The sequence below is a fragment of the Plecotus auritus genome (assembly GCF_963455305.1).
Source record: "Plecotus auritus genome assembly, chromosome: 2".
NCBI classification, from domain to species: Eukaryota; Metazoa; Chordata; class Mammalia; order Chiroptera; family Vespertilionidae; genus Plecotus; species Plecotus auritus.
The window spans coordinates 170,872,968-170,892,317 of NC_137771.1; the positions used below are offsets into that span (position 1 = coordinate 170,872,968).

The 19,350-nt window shown below is 43.2% G+C and overlaps 1 protein-coding gene across 15 annotated transcripts in view; it reads left to right on the forward strand.

The window, feature by feature from the left end:
- Window positions 1-16,581: 16,581 nt before the first annotated feature.
- The window catches only part of KALRN (kalirin RhoGEF kinase), a gene marked incomplete at both ends in the record, with an annotated part of 667,375 nt that continues 664,606 nt past the window's right edge, over window positions 16,582-19,350 (forward strand). For 14 of the 15 annotated variants that reach the window (XM_080657248.1, XM_080657225.1, XM_080657253.1 and 11 more), the window contains one exon: window positions 16,582-17,018. In XM_080657248.1, coding sequence (XP_080513374.1) covers window positions 16,946-17,018 — 73 coding nt within the window. The remainder of the gene's footprint in view (window positions 17,019-19,350) is intronic. The other variant, XM_080657229.1, reaches the window with a different exon arrangement.

The following is a 19,350-nucleotide window of genomic DNA, read 5'->3' on the forward strand; positions in this document are numbered from 1 at the left end:
TGCCTCCTGTGCCTTTTCATTCCCTGGGTACCACCTGACTGACAGAGACAGTCAAGGAATATGGAAGGGAAGCCAGATTAAACACTTATCAGGCAACAAAAGGGTGAACGACCACACAGATGCTAAAGAACAGTTGACTCTGTGTGAACTGTGCATCATATAAAAGTGTAAAGTGATTGGTGATGTGTGGCAGATGCCCATTAGAAATGAAACCAACCACACAGAATGATCCTGGCATCTGGATAACGGGGTTTTCACAAACTCCATCTTTTCCAAGTCTCTAATTACATTTTTGATCTTGCTTAAGTCAGGTACAGTGCCCTATTCATTCTGACATCCAAATATTCATTTTAAAGTTGGCCAGGCTACCCAGAGGATGATGTAGATCAAGGCTGGAGCTTAAATTTAGGAAATTGGATATTTCCCCCTGTTGTGTGACCTTCTGAAAAATCACTTAGTTTGTTTATTTATTTGTTCACTTATTCATTTATTCAATGAAATTACCAAGTACTTGCTACAAATCAGGCAGTTTTCAGACACTGAGGGTATGACTCTGGGCTTTGCTTTCCGCATTTGTAAATGCTGATTCTTGGATCCCTCCACCATCCTACCACTGTGCTGATCGATAGCATGGGTAGTGAGGTGGTCAGGCTCTGAGATCCTCAGTGCTCAAGCTCTGAGATCTTCAATGATAAAGCTACCTAGGTGGTATAACAAAGATATGACTCCCTAACCTCTCTGCTCTTTATTTTTCCAAAAAGTAATTTTAGGCCACGTAAAGTATCTTTGCAGCTGCTCTGTCTGTGGTGTAGCCTTATTTCTGTCCCACTGCTTCACTAATAAGCTCTCTTTCACTTTTAACTCTAAAAAAAAAAAAACAAAAAAAAAAACATCTTTGCCATAAAAATTTTCATGAAAATGAAATTAGGCATTTTAGTTTTGTTTGTAGAAAAATGCCCATAAAAAAACTTCTAAGGCAGTTTGAAAATTAATTCCCGGTTGCTTCAAAGCACAAACTCACATACAGTTATAAATTAGAATTTGGTCTAGTGCAGGGCGGCAGACCAAGGTTTTTGCCCAGCATTTCTCCTTAATTTGCATTGTTCCCAGCTCCACCCACCCTGTCTTTAAACTAAATCCAGACGTCAATAGACACAAAATTACTTCTCTTTTTGAAGTCCTTCTTACACTTATCTCTAAGCATACAAGATCTTCTTCCTTTTGGATTATCAAAGCAACTCCCAGAAAAGTCTGATAGAGTTGGATTCAAATTCTACTCTGTCCATTTATAACATGTGATCCAGGAAAAGTGATGTGGATCAGTTTCTTCATCTAGAAGTGGGAATAAAAATATCTACTTTAAGTTTTTGTGTAGTTTAAATAAGATAATAAATATAAAAATACATATCATGGGCTCTCGCTGGTTTGGCTCAGTGGATAGAGCATTGGCCCGTGGACTGAAGGGTCCCAGGTTTGATTCTGGTCAATGGCATGTACCTTGGTTGCAGGTTCTCCAGCCCTGGTCGGGGTGCGTGCATGAGGTAACCACTTGATGTGTCTCTCTCACATCCATGTTTTTCTGTGTCTCTCCCTCTCCCTTCCGCTCTCTCTAAAAATCAATGGAAAAATATCCTTGGGTGAGGATTAACAACAATAAATGCATAGCATGGTGTCTAGCCAATCATAGAAAACCAACTAATTGGTGGTTATTATCAAAGCCTAGCAGAAATTAAGTCTGTGGATTGAAGAGAAAAAGTCCACCACCGAGTAAAAAGTATTCCTTTGATTCTTGGAATAGAGGAACCTGGAACTTCAGCCTTTGCTGAGTGAGTGGCTACTGTTAGGGGATAGCATCTTCAGATTATGAAGTTCAGGAATATATATCTATTGGGGAGAAGGGTTGGCATTCTAAAGGGGGAAATAAGCTATCTACATGTCCTTGACCCAAGCATGAGAGGGTTTTCTTTAAAACCCAACATTCAGCTATAGGAAGAATTCATCTGGAACAATGATTGAGAAAAAGTCATGCCCCTGCTGGCTCTGATGGCTACATCACCAGATGCCACAGTCAGATTACCTCCACATTACCTTAGGGAAACGTTGACATCTCCTGGCCCTTTTCAAAGTTGACACTGTTCCACCCAACAGGTCTTAATCAATATCACAAAGCGGGCTGAGAACTTGAAGATAGAGTGTGCCTGCTGTTCCAAGAACAACAGACAACTGGCTCAGGCTGTGATTAAAGTTGGTTGGAATTCACAACCAGTAGAACAATGACCACACTCATTAATTGAACTTCTGCTTACTCTCCTATTCCAATGTCCTTCATCTTTCCTCCACATGGACAGCCAGCTGTGCTGAGAGATTTGTGGTGTTAGCACCTGGATGTGTTGGTTGGACTTGAATACTGTGCAATAAAATCTAATATGAATGACTTGAAAATATGATTAAAGGATGCAAATCTACTTGTAATTAAGAGCTCCACATAAAGTCCACTATTTATTGTAAGCTCCACATGGGCAGAGACCATATCTGTCTTTTTACTGATTTATATCCAGTATCAAGCACAGAGCTTCTTGGGTAACCAAACTTTTTGGTTTGCCCAGGACTCCCCTGGTTTTGGCACTAAAAGTCCTGTGTCTCTGGGAACTCCCCAATCATTGGCAAACTGGAATGGTTGGTCACCCTAGGCCTGGAACATATTAAGTGCTCAGTAAATTTTTGTCAAACAAAAGAAATAAATAAGCAGTAGAAGTGTAACTGGAATTATAATGCAATAAGTTGGATTAACTGCTGTGGATAGGGGCATACCTCCAGTAGATACTGATTTCAGGTTGAGCTTGGTGAAACCAGCACATGAGTTTGATGGCATGTAGGACCAGTCTTGGGCTTTAAATAAGGCATTCCAATTTCTGTCCCTTCTTTTGACCTTAATTTATACTTCTTGGCCATTAGTCAGAACAGGCTGTACACTTTCAAAACTGTCAAAGCATGGTCAAAACATGACTAGTATTTCTTTTCTTTTTTTTCAATTTTTTCAATTTATTTCAGAGAGGGAGAGAGATAGAAATATCAATGATGAGAGAGATTTGTTGATCGGCTGCCTCCCACACACCCTCCACTGGGGATTGAGCCTACATTGAACCATGCTAATCCAGCTGGGCCATGATTAAGATTTCTAAGGTCTCTTTTTCCACTTGATAAATTTCCTACCCTTTCTACATAGAAGCTTTGGGTTATATACACTTAGGAAGGGAAGAACATTTCTCTACTCAAAGTAATTCAATAATCTTTTATTGAGTGACTGCTCTGGGCAGTACTGCAGGGCATTCAAAGTGAGTGAAATAGCATCTTTGCCCTTAGCAGTGATCAATCTAGTGAGGGTAGGTGTGATTAAACATACATAATTATTTATGACATGAAGTGGGTTTGCTACATGCATGCTAGTTTAATGATTTTAATTGTGCCCTATGGGAGAGAGGGAGATTAATTTTGAGATGTTAATGGAATGCCTTATTGAAAGAGATGGGATTTAAGGTGGGCTTTGAAGAGAGCATAAGACTTCAAAAACTGGCTGTGGGAGAGAGTGACTTACCAGGTTGAAGAAAGAGTATGGGAATAACAATTAATTGGATTAGGCTACTCATTACAAACAACTGACTATAGGGCTTACCTAAATGTAGTCATATTATTGTCACATAACAACCAGTCTGAGCCTGATGCAGCAGCTTCAAGGTGTTACCAATGTTCTAGGCTTCTTTTCTCTTTCTGTACCTCAGTTCTTAGCTTATGGTTTTGTTGCCTCATGCTTTCAAGATGGCTGCCCCACTCAAGTCTCCTGTTTGTGAAGCAGGTGGGGAAAAAGAAGAAAGAAAAGGAGGAAGGAAAGAAAGGAGAACATAGAAAAAAGAAAGGTATGTGAAAGGGAAAGACAGAGTATATATGAGGAGGACAAACACTTTCCCCAACTCCTTACCATACTTTCTCTGAGTCATATATCATGACAACAAACAAGTTACATGGACACCCTAGCTGCAAGGGAGTCAGGGAATGTGAGCATTTTATCTGGACATATTGCCCTCCTGAATAATATTGCAGTTATTTTACTAAGGAGGCATTGGAGAATGTATTTTGGGTAGGTAACCACCAGTGTCTGTGCCTTTGAGCAGAAGCTTAGGGATGGGAAGAGGGCAGGAATTGCTGGATAAATGAGAATGAAGAGCAAAATCTTGTGCGTGGAATGAAATGTTTGTGTGTGTGTGTGTAGGCAGGACATGATAGAATGAAATGGCTTTATGGAGTATGGAGAGGAGTAAGATGATGAAGATAAGATTGGAAAAAGGTGAGCCAAATGCTAGAGTCATGTGGCTTTTCACCTGGATCTTTAATTTCTCTGAAAAAGCTCAAGAAGAGCCTAGATGACTTTTTCATGTTTCATGGGGTGGCATTTATCCTTTACTCCCAGCATTTTCCCTCCTCAGTCTCATGTTATTCAGCACTTTGGATAGAGAATATAAAAAAACACCACTTTTGAACCTGTACCCTCATGTCAAGATCAGAAGAAGATGATGGAAATACTTAAATCATTTTATTTCCCTAAATTCACCTGTTGTCCATATTTCAAATTTTTATTGTCATATATATATATATATATATATATATATATATATATATATATTTCATTAATTCCCTTGGGAATTATACATATCAAACTTTTATTATGAAACAATTGTAATTTTAGTATTGCTAAATACTAATCAGTAAAATGCAAATACAGAAACATCTACACTGAGTGGCCAGATTATTTTAAAAAAAAAATATGTTTTATTGATTTTTTACAGAGAGGAAGGGAGAGGAATAGAGAGTTAGAAACATCGATGGAGAGAAACATCAATCAGCTGCCTCCTGCACACCTCCTACTGGGGATGTGCCCGCAACCAAGGTACATGCCCTTGACCAGAATCGAACCTGGGACCTTTCAGTCCGCAGGCCGATGCTCTATCCACTGAGCCAAACCGGTTAGGACTGAGTGGCCAGATTATTATGATCTCTGAATGCATAATAATCTGGCCACTCAGTGTATATCCTATATAATAAAAGGCTAATATGCAAATTGTCCCCTTGACCAGGAGTTCGACCAGCAGTCAGGCTGGCCAACCGCCCATGACCCCTCCCCCTGGCCAGGCTGGCCAGACCCCACCCATGCACGAATTCGTGCATGAATATATATATACTGAGTGGCCAGATTATTATGACTATCTGACATTTGTAGGCAAATTAGCCATACACTGCATCGTATGGGATATGGAGCCGAAGGCCTGTTCGAACACCTTTGCTGTCTGCAGTTACCAAGATAAAACGTCTCCAGTTCGCACAGGAACACAAGGATTGGACAGTCAAGCATTGGAAAAAAGTCATGTGGTCCGATGAATCATGTTTCCAGTTGTATCATGCAGATGGCAGAGTGAGAATTTCACAGAAACAGCATGAAAGCATGCATCCCACATGCATGAGTACAACTCTTCAAGCTGGTGGGGGCAGTGTTATGGTTTGGGCATGTTTTCCTGGCATGATTTGGGCCCTTTAATTAGTGTGGAACAACGTCTGAATAGCACAACATACCTAAGTATCATTGCTGATCAAGTTCATCCTATCATGTTGATGGCATATTTCAGTGGAGATGGCTTCTTCCAACAAGACAATGCGCCATGCCATGGTGCTCATATTGTGCAGGAGTGGTTTCAAGAACATGAGGGAGACTTTACCTTGCTTAGGTGGCCCCCACAATCACCAGATCTCAATCCAATTGAGCATTTGTGGGACGAAGTTAAAAGAGCCATCAGGCAGCTTGTTCCACAACCATCAAATCTCACAGAACTGGACAGTGCTATTCATAAGGCATGGTGTCAGATTCCTCGCATCTCCTTTCAACATCTTGTGGAGTCAATGCCAAGAAGAATCGCTGCAGTATTGAAGGCAAAAGCTGGCCCAACGAAGTACTAATGGGGTGGTCATAATAATCTGTATATATATATATACATACATACATACTGAGTGGCCAGATTATTATGCATTCAGAGATTATAATAATCTGGCCACTCAGTGTATAATAATAATTTATAATAATAAAACAGTAATATGCTAATTAGACTGGACGTCTTCTGGAAGGAAGCCAGCCCAGGTCCTGGGTGCCTGCAGGTGGCTGGAAGGAAGCAGCCCAGGTCCCAGGTGCTTGCCTGGGGCCAGAGGAGGGAAGCCTGGGTCCCGCGTGCCCAAGGGAAACTGGTTCCGGCTGGAAGCTGGTGCAGGCAGCCAGGGGAAGGAAGGCCTACTCTTGCACGAATTTCATGCCTCGGGCCTCTAGTAATACTTATAAGAATATACACACACATATATTTCTGTATTTTATACACATACACAAATATATATACACACATATGTATTTTTCATCTGTAGCCAACTTATTGTGAGTCTGATTTGTGTTTTTTTAATTGAATTTATTGGGGTGACATTGGTTAATAAAATTATATGTTTTAGGGGTACAATTCTATAATACATCATCTGTATATTGTATTATGTGCTAACTACCCTAAGTCCAATTTTTTCCCACCACCATTTATCCATCCTTTACCCTTTTCTACGTCCCCCCAGATAGTCAAATTTGTTCTTCAGCTTTGTGATTTCTTTTGTATCTTGGTGCAATTTTGCTTTGGTTACTCCCTAAGCTACAGCTCTGACCAATTTTCCAATTGTTTGGCTCTAGCCTTGGTTTCTCTCAAAATAATAGTTTCTGTAGATAACTTTAAACATAATGAATAGCTGAAGAAGTACAAAAAGCTTACTAGTATTAGAGAAAGTTATGATGTTATTTTAAGTCAGCAAACATCTTTTTGTAAAGGGTCAGATAGTAAATATCTTTAACTTTACAGGTCATATGGTCTCTGTCACAACTAGTCATTTCTGCCACTGTAACACAAAAGCAGCCATAGACACTAAGTAAATGAAGGGGCATGGCTGTGTTCCAATAAAACTTTATTTACAATCTAAGTGAACAACAGAAAGAGGTTCTTTCTCTTTCTCTACATCTCCTTCTCCTTCTCTCTCTCTCTCTCTCTCTCTCTCTCTCTCTCTCTCTCTCTCTCTCTCTCTCTCTCTCTCTCCCCTCTCTCCCTCCCTCCCTCCCTCTCCTTATCACCATCTTCCACTTTTGTCTTTATCCTTATCTCATTTTAAACTCTCTGTTTCTCACCTTTCCCCCCACATTTTTATTCCCCTTTTGTCACTTGCTGCAAGACACATCCCTGAGGGATGCTTGGCAGATCCTTCTAGTCTCTTGAGATGGCATTTGAGAGGTAACTTAACTCTTCCTTGAGTCTACTTGGTGACACAGAGAGGCTCTGAGGCTGACTGGATTGTGTGTCTGGTTACTTCTTAAGCACATGTAACTCTTCTTGGGTAGCTTAAGATATACTTTAGTTTCCTAGCTGTGGAATTCTTTCTGGCTTCCTCAGATCAGAATCTCTGAGATGACCAAAGGGATAGTTCTCTCACAATATTAGTGGAAATGAGTTATAATTGGAAGTTCTTTAGTATTTTTGAGTGCCTCCCTATCTTCATGAGAGGCAAGGCTAAGGGGGAAACACAAATGTAGAATCTATGAGGACAACTTCCTTAGGATCTGGAGGAAATTCATATTACTTTACCTGCTGCAGATTGCCTTATCCAAGCAGGGTTTTTGTTTTTTTTTTTTGCTACCACATGCTATTCCCAAAGACAGGATGAGAGGGAATGGGCTCCAACTGCAGCAGGAAAGATTAAGGGCAGAGGTCAGGAAGAACTTTGGTTCTGTGACAACTATATATCAAGCAAGGCCAAGACCAGGGGATGTTTTGGCATTCCCTTGGAATTGTTAAAAGAACAGGACAGATTACTTCCTATGCTCACTCTAAACAGAAAATAGTGTGACAAAGGAAACAGCTTTGTGTTAGAAATTTCCTGTGCAGTACGAGCTGAGGACTGGGAATTGAGATTTGAGGCCGGAATATCTACCAGCAACTTCCTCTATGCAGACCAACCCTCAGGATGCCAACTGATCAGGGCAACAGGGAAGGCCATCCACCCTTCCAGTTTCTGAGGGATGCTCATAGTTTCCCAGCTTCAGAATTTTCTGTCCCTTGCTTTTCCTCTCAGCTTGTCTTTCAACTCTGCATAGCTAGCTCCATTAAAAAAAAAACCAACACAAAATGAAATAAACATTTGGAAACTTGACCGTCCTGTCTAGCCACTGTCTTTTCTTCTTCACTGCCAAAACTTGGCGAACAGATGATTCAGTACCACTGCTTCCATTCTCTCACCACAGGCTCCTGTACTGTTTCCAGTCAGGTTCCACCCTCCACTTCACTCCCTCACCACATGCTCTCTCCTACAATTGGGGTCCACCTTCCTCTTTCTCTCTCAGGTCCCTTGTAACCTACCTGTCTCCATGTCCCAGTCCTTGTTGCCCCTCACGTCTCTGTGGCATCCTATGGACTCCAAACTGCTTCTGGATATCCTCTTGTATCTTGTCTCCATGGCCAATATGTTCCTGTGACTGGTCTGTCTCCCTGGCCTATCTTATTTTCCCCAGGCATTGGCTTAATGTCCTCATCTTGCCTGGAGAAGCCAGTTGGCAAGCTGTTCTAGAAGTTCAAGATTACAGCGCTGAAGGTTCCACTAGGATGGCATCAGAGGGAAAGGGACAACGGATGTCATTTCAAAGGAAAACTTTGGCAACATGGAAATATGGATGCAGGAAGTAGAGGAGGCGGATGAGCCAAACAACTCTCCCAGGGTTCTAGTGTATGAAACTGGATTAATGAAGTCAAGAAATTCAGCAAGAGGTGCTGGTTCTAAGGCAATTTGATTTGAGTAGAAAGCAGGGCATACAAGTGGATAATATATCTAGAGAGGAAAGTTAATGGAAATGAATAGAAAACCTTTTATCTCATTTGCTCTTGCTGCTTCAGCAGCTCCTAGCTCCTTAATCAATATTTCCAGCTTCCAAGCCCTCCCAGGCTCTGCGATGACAGTTCTGATTGCTGATTGGACATTACCACCTGAATGCCCATCATCACTTCAGACTCCTCAGGTAAGGGTAAATGTGTTACAGGGAAGTAGTATGGAAAACTGGCTTAAGAGTCATGGGTTCTAGGGCCTCTGGTCATCTCTAGACAACTACTGATCTGCTTTCTGTCAGTATAGATTGCTTTGCATTTCCTAGAATTTTATATAAATGGAGTGATTTAGTATGTATTCTTTTTTTGGTCTGACATTTCATTCAGCATAATTATTTTAAGATGCACTCATGTATTGTTGGTATATCAATAATTCACTCTTTTTTACTACTGAATAGTATTCCATCATACGTATATATCACAATCTGTTTATCCTATCTCTTGTTGATGGGTTTTGGATTGCTTCCAGGTTTTGGCTATCTCTCTCTCTCTCTATCTAAAAGCCTAAGCAACTGAACAACCTAACGACCGAACGACCAGTCGCTATGACACGCACTGACCACCAGGAGGAAGACGCTCAACACAGAAGCTGCCCCCTGGTGGTCTGTGTGCTCCCACAGCCAACCTCCCCCAAGCTGGCCAGCCCTGATGGGCCCCGATCACTGGCCAGGCTGAGGAACCCTACCCATGCACGAATTTGTGCACCAGCGCTCTAGTTATAAAGAAAGCTGCTATGACAATGTGTGTACAAGTCACTGCAAGGTTATATGCTTTTATTTCTCAAGAATGGCTAGTACATGCCCTGACTGGGAATTGAACCTGCAACCTTCCGGTGCACGAGACAATGCTCTAACCCACTGAGCCCCACTAGCTGGGCTGAACAAGTCTTTTTAATTATAGACATAGATTGTGGTATCTCACTGTGGTTTTAGTTTGTATTTCCCTAATGACTATTGATGTTGAGCATCTTTTCAAGTGTTTATTTGCCAACTATATATATGCTAAGGTGAGTGTCTATTTAAATCTTTTGCCCAATTTGTAAAAATCAGACTGTCTATTTTCCTATTTTAAAAGTTTGAGAGTTCTTTATATATTCAGGGTATAGTCCCTCATCAGATATGTGTATCTCCTATACTTTTCCCCCAAATGGCTTATCTTAATAATGTCTTTTGAATAGCAGAATTTTAATTTTGAAGTCAAGTTTATTCTTTTTTTTTTTTTTTTTTTTTTTAAGATTTATGCTTTAGGTTGCCATATCTAAGAAATCTTTGTCTCCCTAAGGTCACGAAGATTTTTTTCAATGTCTTCTATAAATTTTATAGTTTTAGGCTTTACATTTAGGTCTATTGTCTTTTTGGGTTAATGTTTGTATATGGTGTGAGATATTGATCTAAAGTTATTTTCTGTTTGCATATGGATATTATGATAGGCAGAATTATGCTCTTCCCCAAAGATGGTTATGTCCTGATCCCCAGAACCTATGGCTATGTTAGGTTACATGGCAAATGGGAATTGAGGTTTCAGATGGAATTAAGGTTGCTAATCAGATGACTTTAAAAATAGGGAGATTATCCTAGATTTATCTGAGTGGGCCCATTGTAATCACAAGGGTTCTTAGAGGTGGGAGAGGGGAACTGAAGAGAGATCCAGAGAGATGGCAGTATGAATATTGCTGGGTTTGAAGATGGAGGAAGGGGGACAGAAGCCAAAAAAAAGTACAGGTGGCAGAAAAAGCAACGAAACAGATTATTCTTTAGAGTCTCTGAAAAGAATGTGTATCCCTGCTAGCACTTTGATTTTAGCTCAGTAAGACCCATTTTGACTTCCAGAATTGCAAGATAATAAAAATTTTGTTATTTTTAAGTCATTAACACTAAGTTTGTGGTAATTTGTTATAACTGCCATAGAAAACTAATACAGATTTTTTAGTTATTCAAATACCACATAGAGACAATCCTTTTTACACTGAAACCCCTTTGGTCTTGGTTGAAAATCAATTGACCATAAATGTGTGAGTCTGTTTTGGGACTCCATTGTATTCCATTGATCCATTTGTCCATCTTTAAACCAACATCATATTATCTTGATTACTGTAACTTTATAATAAGTATTGAAATTGAGTTGCATAAGTCCTCCAACTTTCTTCTTTCTTAGTTATTGGCTTTTCTAGTTTCTTTGCATTGAATCAGCTTGCCAATATCTATAGAAAACCTTCTGGGACCTTCACTGGAATTTTATTGAATCCACAGGTCAATTTGGGGAAAATTGATGTCTTAAAATTGATATCTTCTGATCAATGACCCAGTATATCTTTCTATTTACTTGTCTTCTTTAATTTCTTTCACCAGTGTATTGTAGTTTACAATGTATAGGCCTTGTATATGTTTAAGCAGATTTAGCCTTCATATTTCATATTTTTGAGCTTATGTAAATAGTGATTTTTTTAAAATTTCCATTTCCAAATCTTCATTGCTAGTCTATAAAAATAAAATTTATTTTTTATATTTTGAAATCTTGCTAAACATGATCTTAGTTTTAGTGGCATTTTGGTAGAATTTCTAAAAGGACAACTATGTTATCTATGAATAAAGCAGTTTTACCTCTTCTTCTCTAATTTGGATACCTTTAATTTCTTTTTCTTCTCTTATTGTTAAAACATCCAGTAGAATGTTGAATAGGAGTGAGAGTGAACATCCCTGCTTTGTTCCTATTTTGGGGGAGAAGAATTGTCTTTCATCATTAAGTATGATATTAGCTATAGGTTTTTGGTTAGATGCCCTTTATTAAGTTGAGGAAGTTCCTTCTATTTCTAGCTTTCTGAGAATTTTGATCAAAAGTGGATGCTGCATTTTGTCAAATGCTTATCTTGCATCTACTAAGATGACCATATGGTTTTTCTTTTTAGTATGGTATGTATATTAATTTTCTAGGACTGCTGTAACAAAGTACCACAAACTGGTAGCTTAAAATATATTTATTCTGTCACTGTTCTGGAAGCTGGAGGTCCAAACCAAAGTGTCAGCAGGGCCATTCTCCCTCTAAGTCTATGGCTTGAGTCCTTTCTTGCTACTCCCTAGCTTCTGGTGGTTGCTGTTAATCCTTGGTGTTCTTTTGTTTGCAGTAGTATCACTCCAATTTTTGCCTCTGTTGTCACACTGTGTTTTCTCTCTGTCTTAACATGGAGCTTTTCCCTTATAAGGACACAAGTTATGTTGGATTAGGGCCCACCCTAATGTCTTCATTCAAAATTAATTATATCTCTAAAGACCTTATTTCCAAATAAGATCACATTCACAGGTACTGCATTTTAGGACTTCAATGCATCTTTTTGGGGGACAAAATTAAACTCATAACATATTGTAAATTACACTGATATATTTTCAAATGTCAAACCAATCCTGCATCCTTGGGATAAGCAACTTGGCTGTGATGTATTATCCTTTTTATATATTACTAGAGGCCCGATGCACGAAGTTTCGTGCAAGAATGGGCCTTCCTTCCCCTGGCTGCTGGCACCGCCTTTGCTCTGGCCCAGGGCCGCCTTTCCACTTTCCCATGCTGCCCAGAGGCCCAGAGCTGCTAGTGTGGTGTGGAACACCTGCCCTGCCCCCAGCCACTCAGCGCCTGCGTATGCAAACTAACCCACCATCTTTGGTGGGTTAATTTGCATACCCACTCCTGATTGCCTGGTTGGCATCGCAAAGGTACGGTAAATTTGCATCTTTTTCTTTTATTAGTGTAGATTGGGTTTGCTTTGCTAAATTTTTATTAAGAATTTTGCATATATGTTTATGAAAGATAGTGGTCTGTAGTTTCTTTTCTCTTAGTTGGCCTTTGTTTAGTTCTGGCATCAGAGTAATGCTGGCCTTATAGAAATTTCCCTCTTCTTTATTTTTCTGGAATAGTGAGTGTGGATTATTATTGCCTTAAATGTTTCACAGAATTTACCAATGAAGCCATATGGGTTATGAGAGTCTTTTTTTTTTTTTAATATATATTTTATTGATTTTTTACAGAGAGGAAGGGAGAGGGATAGAGAGTTAGAAACATCGATGAGAGAGAAACATCAATCAGCTGCCTCCTGCACAACCCCTACTGGGGATGTGACCACAACCAAGGTACATGCCCTTGACCAGAATAGAACCTGGGACCCTTGAGTCTGCAGGCTGAAGCTCCATCCACTGAGCCAAACTGGTCAGGGCATGAGAGTTTTTTTTAATAGGACACTTTTAAGCTAAAATTTTTATTTCTTTAATAAATGTATGGCTATTTGAATTACCTATTTCTTCTTGAGTAAGATTTAGTAGTTTGTCTCTCAAGGAACTTGTCCATTTTATGGAAATTGTCAAATTTATTGATATAAAATTGTTCATAATATCCCATTATTTTTTTTACATCTCTATAATCTATAGTGATGCCACCTCTCTCATTCCTGCTAATTATAATTTGATTCTTCTTTCTTGTTGCCTTATTCCAGTCTAACTAGAGATTTATAAATTTTATGGATCTCAAAGAACCCAGTTTTGGATTCATTGATTTTTCTCTTTTGTTTTTCTGTTATTTCATTGCTTTGGCTCTGCTCCTTAAACATGTTTGTTTTTCTGCTTTGGGTTTAATTTACTCTTAAGGTAGAACAGGAAATCATTGATTTGAGACCTTTCTTTTCAAAATGTTTTAGGAATCAAAATTTCCTTCTAGCCCTGACCGGTTTGGCTCAGCGGATAGAGCGTCAGCCTGCAGACTGAAGGGTCCCAGGTTGGATTCTGGTCAAGGGCATGTACCTTGGTTGCGGTCACATCCCCAGTAGGGGGTGTGCAAGAGGCAGCTGATCGATGTTTCTCTCTCATCGATGTTTCTAACTCTCTATCCCTCTCCCTTCCTCTCTGTAAAAAATCAATAAAATATATTAAAAAAATTTCCTTCTAACTGCTGCTTTAGTGATATCTCACAGATATTCATATGATGTGTTTTCATTTTTATTCACTTTAAATTCTAATATCCCCTTTGAGTTCTTTGTTGACCATGGGTTATTGAGAAGTATGTTATTTAGTTTGCAAATATTTGGAGGGATTTTCCAGGTATTTGTTGTTGATTTGTAATTTAATTGTGTTGTGCTCAAGAACATACTTTATATGATTTAAAAAAACACAACAACTGAGGTATAATTTGCATAATACTGTGTGTGGTGAATCCTTTTAAATTTACTGAGTCTTATTTTATGTCTTAGCATATGGTTTATCTTGAAAAATGTTACCTGTGCACTTGAAAAAAATGTGTACCTGCCACTGTTGAGTGGAGTATTCTATATAAATGTCAGTTAGGTTAAGTTGGTTGATATCATTGTTAATATCTTTCTGATTATCTCTCTCCTTATTCTACCAATTATTAAATGAGACAGATATTAAAATCTCTACCTATAGTTATAAATTTGTCTATTTCTCCTTGTAGTCTATCAGTTTTGCTTCATATTTTTTGAAACTTTTATTAAATGCAAAAACTGTTAGGAGTTTGTATGTCCAGTTAATAAATTGAAATGTCCCTGGTAATATTTGCTCTGAAATATATGTCTGATATTAATATAGCTAAGAACATTTAAATTTTTAATAGAAATCACCAAATTTTCTCTCAAAAATCAATGTCATTATGTAAGGTTATCCCCCATTCTGGTCCATATTTATTGAGATTTTAATATGAACCTCCCTCTAAACATGTAATGTTTCTTCTCAGTTTGGGATCAGATAGTACTCTTGCCATGACTCTGGTTCTCTATCTGCACAATAGTGGCAGTTAATAGCAGCTCTGTCATCCTGTGTGTGGGGGTGGCGGCAGTGGGGAGGGGGAGTACAGGCCAGGGTTTTGTCATGGGGTTAATTTAGGGAGGCAAAATTTAGAAAAGACAAATGAGAAGTACTTTCATTGTTAGAGGAGGTGGTAAGTAGGGGGCACTTGACCGCTTTAAGGCAGTTCAAGATATCAGGGCCAGATGAATTAGATCTCATGGCAGTTAACTTGTGATCTGAGTCACTATTAAAATTTTTTAAGAAATGGGGTCTGATAGATTGGAGACAGGTAACTGTACAACAAACAAACAAACAAACAAACAAACAAAAATGGTGACATTCAGTAAAGGAAGTGATGAGTCCATGGAGCCAGAAAGGGTTCACTAAAAACTTATTTAATTCATTCTATTTGCTGTTAGAGTTAGCCAGTTGGTAGATTTGGAAAGGTCCCAGGTGTTGTGACCCAGAGAGAGGTAGAAAGAACTAGGTAGGCTGTCAGAGACAAACAGACCCAGAAGATTCTGGCTGGTGGGTAGCAGGCCATCAACTTTAGACTAGGACCTGGTTTTCCTATTACGTGTGTTTAACACATTAGGTCAGGCCACAGTCTCTCCATTTGCCTGGATGAGGCAGCAGCAACAGCCCCCAACACACCACATTAAGTACTCAGGTTAAAGAGCCTCTATTTTATAGTCTCTGCAGTCACTAGAACTATAAACAGAATACTGGCTAATTATTGTTTAATTATTGCTTAAAAACCAATTGGCACAATACAATCACTGCATTAATTACCCCATACAGCATCTGCTTTCTTTCTTTGCTGTCATCCCCATTCCTCTCCAGCCTTTCTCCCCACTTTAATTGAAATTCAGCTTGCTGTAACACCTCCCTTCTCCTGGCCAACTGGATCTCTCCATTCAAACGAGGAAGAAGAACAAAACAGAGCCCCAGGGATTAGGGAGTTTTGACAGCTGTCCAAGAGAAGCGCTGAGCTACAGGCCAAGTACTGAGGCAGGACAGAGACGAATGGGAGACAGAAGAGTGACGGAGGGAGGGAGAGATAGGCAGGGGGACGTCGCAAGAGGAACGAACTGGACAAAGAGTCACGGAGACAGGCAGAGATGTGTAAAGGGGCGCTGAAAAGGGGAAAAAGGAAGAAAAAGCTAGAAAAGAACTATGGGAAGGTCGTGAGGAAAACGCAAGAGGTTCCGGAGGGGAGCAAGACAGGAGAGAGCTTATCAGGAAGGAGGGAGGAAAAGTCCAGCCCCTAGGGACAGGTCAGTCCAGCTCCGGGAGCTGTCTGCAGAGGAGGCGGACCAGCAGCTTGGGGTTCCCCCTCGCACACCTGGGAGCGGGGCGCGGCACGGAGCACCGACCGGCGGAGCCCGGGGCGAGCCCGCGTGCGCCGGGCGGCCCCGCCCCTCCTTGCCGCCCCCCGCGCGGGGCTTTCCTGCGGGGCTCAGGAAGCCGGCCTAGCACCGCGGGAACAATAGCTCGGGGCGGCTCTCGGCCCCCCGAGAGGCCGGCGCCGGGCCGCGGGGCGAGGAGGCGACCGCGCCGCCGGGGGTCCGCGGCCAGCCCCGGCCCGGGCCGGAGCCTTAGCGGAGCTCAGCGCTGCCCGTTCATTGTTGGCCGGGACTGAGGAGCGGGAGCCGGGGGAGGAGCTGGGAGGCGGCGGCGGCGGCGGGAGCCAGAGGGGGAGCCAGAGAGCGGGCGAGCGAGCGAGGGAGGGAGGAGGTAGAGAGACAGGGAGGGCGGGAGGGAGGAGGAAAAATAAAGAGGAGAGCCGAGCAGGGCTGAACAATAGAGACAGGCAGACGGGCGAGGAGGAGAGCCAGCTGCCGCTGCCGAGCAGGAGCGGGCGCCCAGGCAGCCCGGACTCCGGCCCGGGCCCGGCCCCGGCAGACAGCAGGCGGCCAGCGCCCCCGGGGAGGGGTACCATGGGGGACCCAGCGGCAGGCGCCCCCAGCCCGCCGCGCGCCTCCGCTTGAGGGAGGCTCGGCGCTCCCTGCCCCAGCCCCGCCGCCCAGCCTCCAGCCCTCGGAGCCCAGAGTCCAACGGGTCTGCGGCCGCAGCCGCTGCGCCCCGCGCCCTCCGCCCACCCGGCTCTGGGCAGTCCTCGGCCCTAGGCTTCGCCAGCCCCCGGCTGCTCGCGGACGCCCTCCCCCAGTCATGAACCCCCCGGAGGGGGCGGCGGAGGAAGGAGGAGCAGCCGACTCGGACGTGGACGCCTTTTTCCGGACAGGTAGGCTGGGCAGGGCGCGGGCGGCCGGGGGCAGGGCCGCTGCCTCGGACCCGGCGTCTCGGACAAGTTTGGGGAAGCAGGGCTGTTGCTGCGGTGTGCATGTTGGGGAGCAATCCCCCTCGTCGTCCGGGCTGGAGTTGCCTAGATTCCTGTTGTTATGGCAATGCTGGTAGCGTTTCGGGGGTGAGTGGGGGCTGGGAGCGCGGCGCCCCTCGGTGTCCACCCCACTTGCGGGAGTCTGTGGTGGGGAAGCGGGAGGCGGTTCCCTCTGCTGCCTTCCCCGGAGCGCGGGGATGGGGCGATGTGGGATCACTTTGCAGCGCGCCGCTCGGGCTCCCGGCGTCCCCGGCCCCTCCCTCGGTCCCCCTTCTCACAGCGCCTGTCAGCCCGGCTCCGGCCGCCCTGGGCTGGCACCCCTTCTCGGCCAGGGGCCCGGGGTCCTGATGTGCAAAGAGGGCCGTGGGGACCCGGAGTCACGAAGGCTGCAGACTGACAGTCAGGAGCGGGGCGGACCCAGGACGGTCAAGCCGGGTGTGTGCGGGGAGCCAGCGTCTTAGACTTGAGAGGCAGATCGTGTTGGGAGGGCGGTGGGCGCCTGGGACCTCCTCCTTGTCCTCTTCTTTTCCAGTTCTGGAAACAGATAAGCTTTTCATAAGAATCACTCATTCCTGGAAGTGTGAGTTAGCGTCGTCCTCATACACACCCACTGGATCTTTGCTTGCCTGCGGGTTGTAAAGCCCCCAGATTCGTCTTCCCAGCGTTTTCAGCCTCGCCATCTCCCATCCCCCAGGTCTATAGCTTCTCCTCTTCCTTGGCTACAGAGTCCCTTCCCAGAACAGACACCTACCACCCTCATTTCCCCACCACCTGTGGCCCTGTTTTTCTGATGGCTAGGGATTCCCCAAGTCCCTTTTACCTGTGGCTTCCACCAACTCGGTAGATAGAGCTCCCCATCTCCCATGTCTGGAACCATTTTGTCTGGAATCTTTGTCCCACGGAGTCCAGTAAGTTATGGGGACTGGCGCTTCTGCCCTCTCCTTCAGTAAGTTGGATTAGAGGGCATGAACTGGTGGGGTCAGGGATCAGGATAGCTCTGAAGCTCTCTGCACATCCATGTTTCCTAACCTCACTGCCTGGCCCTCGAGGTCATCTCTAGGAGTGCTTTGTTGGGGAGACTTGTGGCTTTAGAAGTGAAGACTTGATTGGCCCCTATATTCATTTTCTAGTGGGTCTGAAAGGAAAATGCTGGAGTACAGGAGCAGACACCAGGACTGGAGGAAGCAGAGGGAGCCCCTGTTACCCTGTCCTGCTCAACCTTGCCTCTCTCCCTCCTTCTTTTCCCCCAGAGGTGGATTCTACACACACATTCATTCTCTCTCTCTCTCTCTCTCTCTCTCTCTCTCTCTCTCTCTCTCTCTCTCTCTTTCTCTCTCTCCCCTCCCTCCCCCTCCCTCCCTCTCTCTCCGTCTTTCTCCCTCTTTCTCCCTCTTTCTCTCTCTCTCTCCTCTCCCCCTGGGAACCAAAGCATGGATTCTAAAGTGCATGTAGGGAGCCAGCATCTCAGACTTGACTTGAGTTTGTAGCCTGCCATCTAGGGTCAAATTTCTGTGAGCTAAATGATACCAGAAAACATTCACCAGGGGGTCTTCCTGATCCCTCTTGCCTCCCATCTGGGGCAAAAGTCTGCCTTTTCTTAGCTTGAGGAAAACTCTTGAAGTGGGAGCCTTCCCACTTTTTCTTTTTAGACCTCACTTTTACTTTTTGGCGTTCACTCCTCCTTTCCCTTTCCTACCACCTAAACACTGGTTCATGTCTATTCTCTGTCCCAGGCCCTTGGAGCAGAGCTCAGTTTCTGGAGGCTTGCTAATTTCTGACAAATGAATTCACACAGTGTTAACGGTGTTAATGGCCTCTAATGGTCCAATGTGTTACTTTTCCCAGGGCCTTTCAAAACACAACTAGGAGCTTACATTGTCTATCCCAGGCTCAAATCACAGAGTGAATAGCAGACTCCTGGGGACTCCTGTTAGGGATATTCTTTCCTCCTTGGGCAGCCTTGTTGAAGGGAGGCTAGGTCTGATGTGCTCTTAGAATCAGAGAAATGTGAAAACTTCAATGCATATGGCTGGAAATGACTGATTACCTGTAAAAGTTCCAAAAGGGAGTGCAGGCTGGCCCTGTGTGCTCTGCTTCTTGATCTTACCCTTCCCAATCTTTAGCCTGGGCTTTTGCTGGGGATTCTTGAGCCCGGAAAAGGCCATATTTCTTAACCTTTTTCCTTCTGATTCCCCTGTCTATGGAACATAGCACTACACCTGGTAATCAGGACATT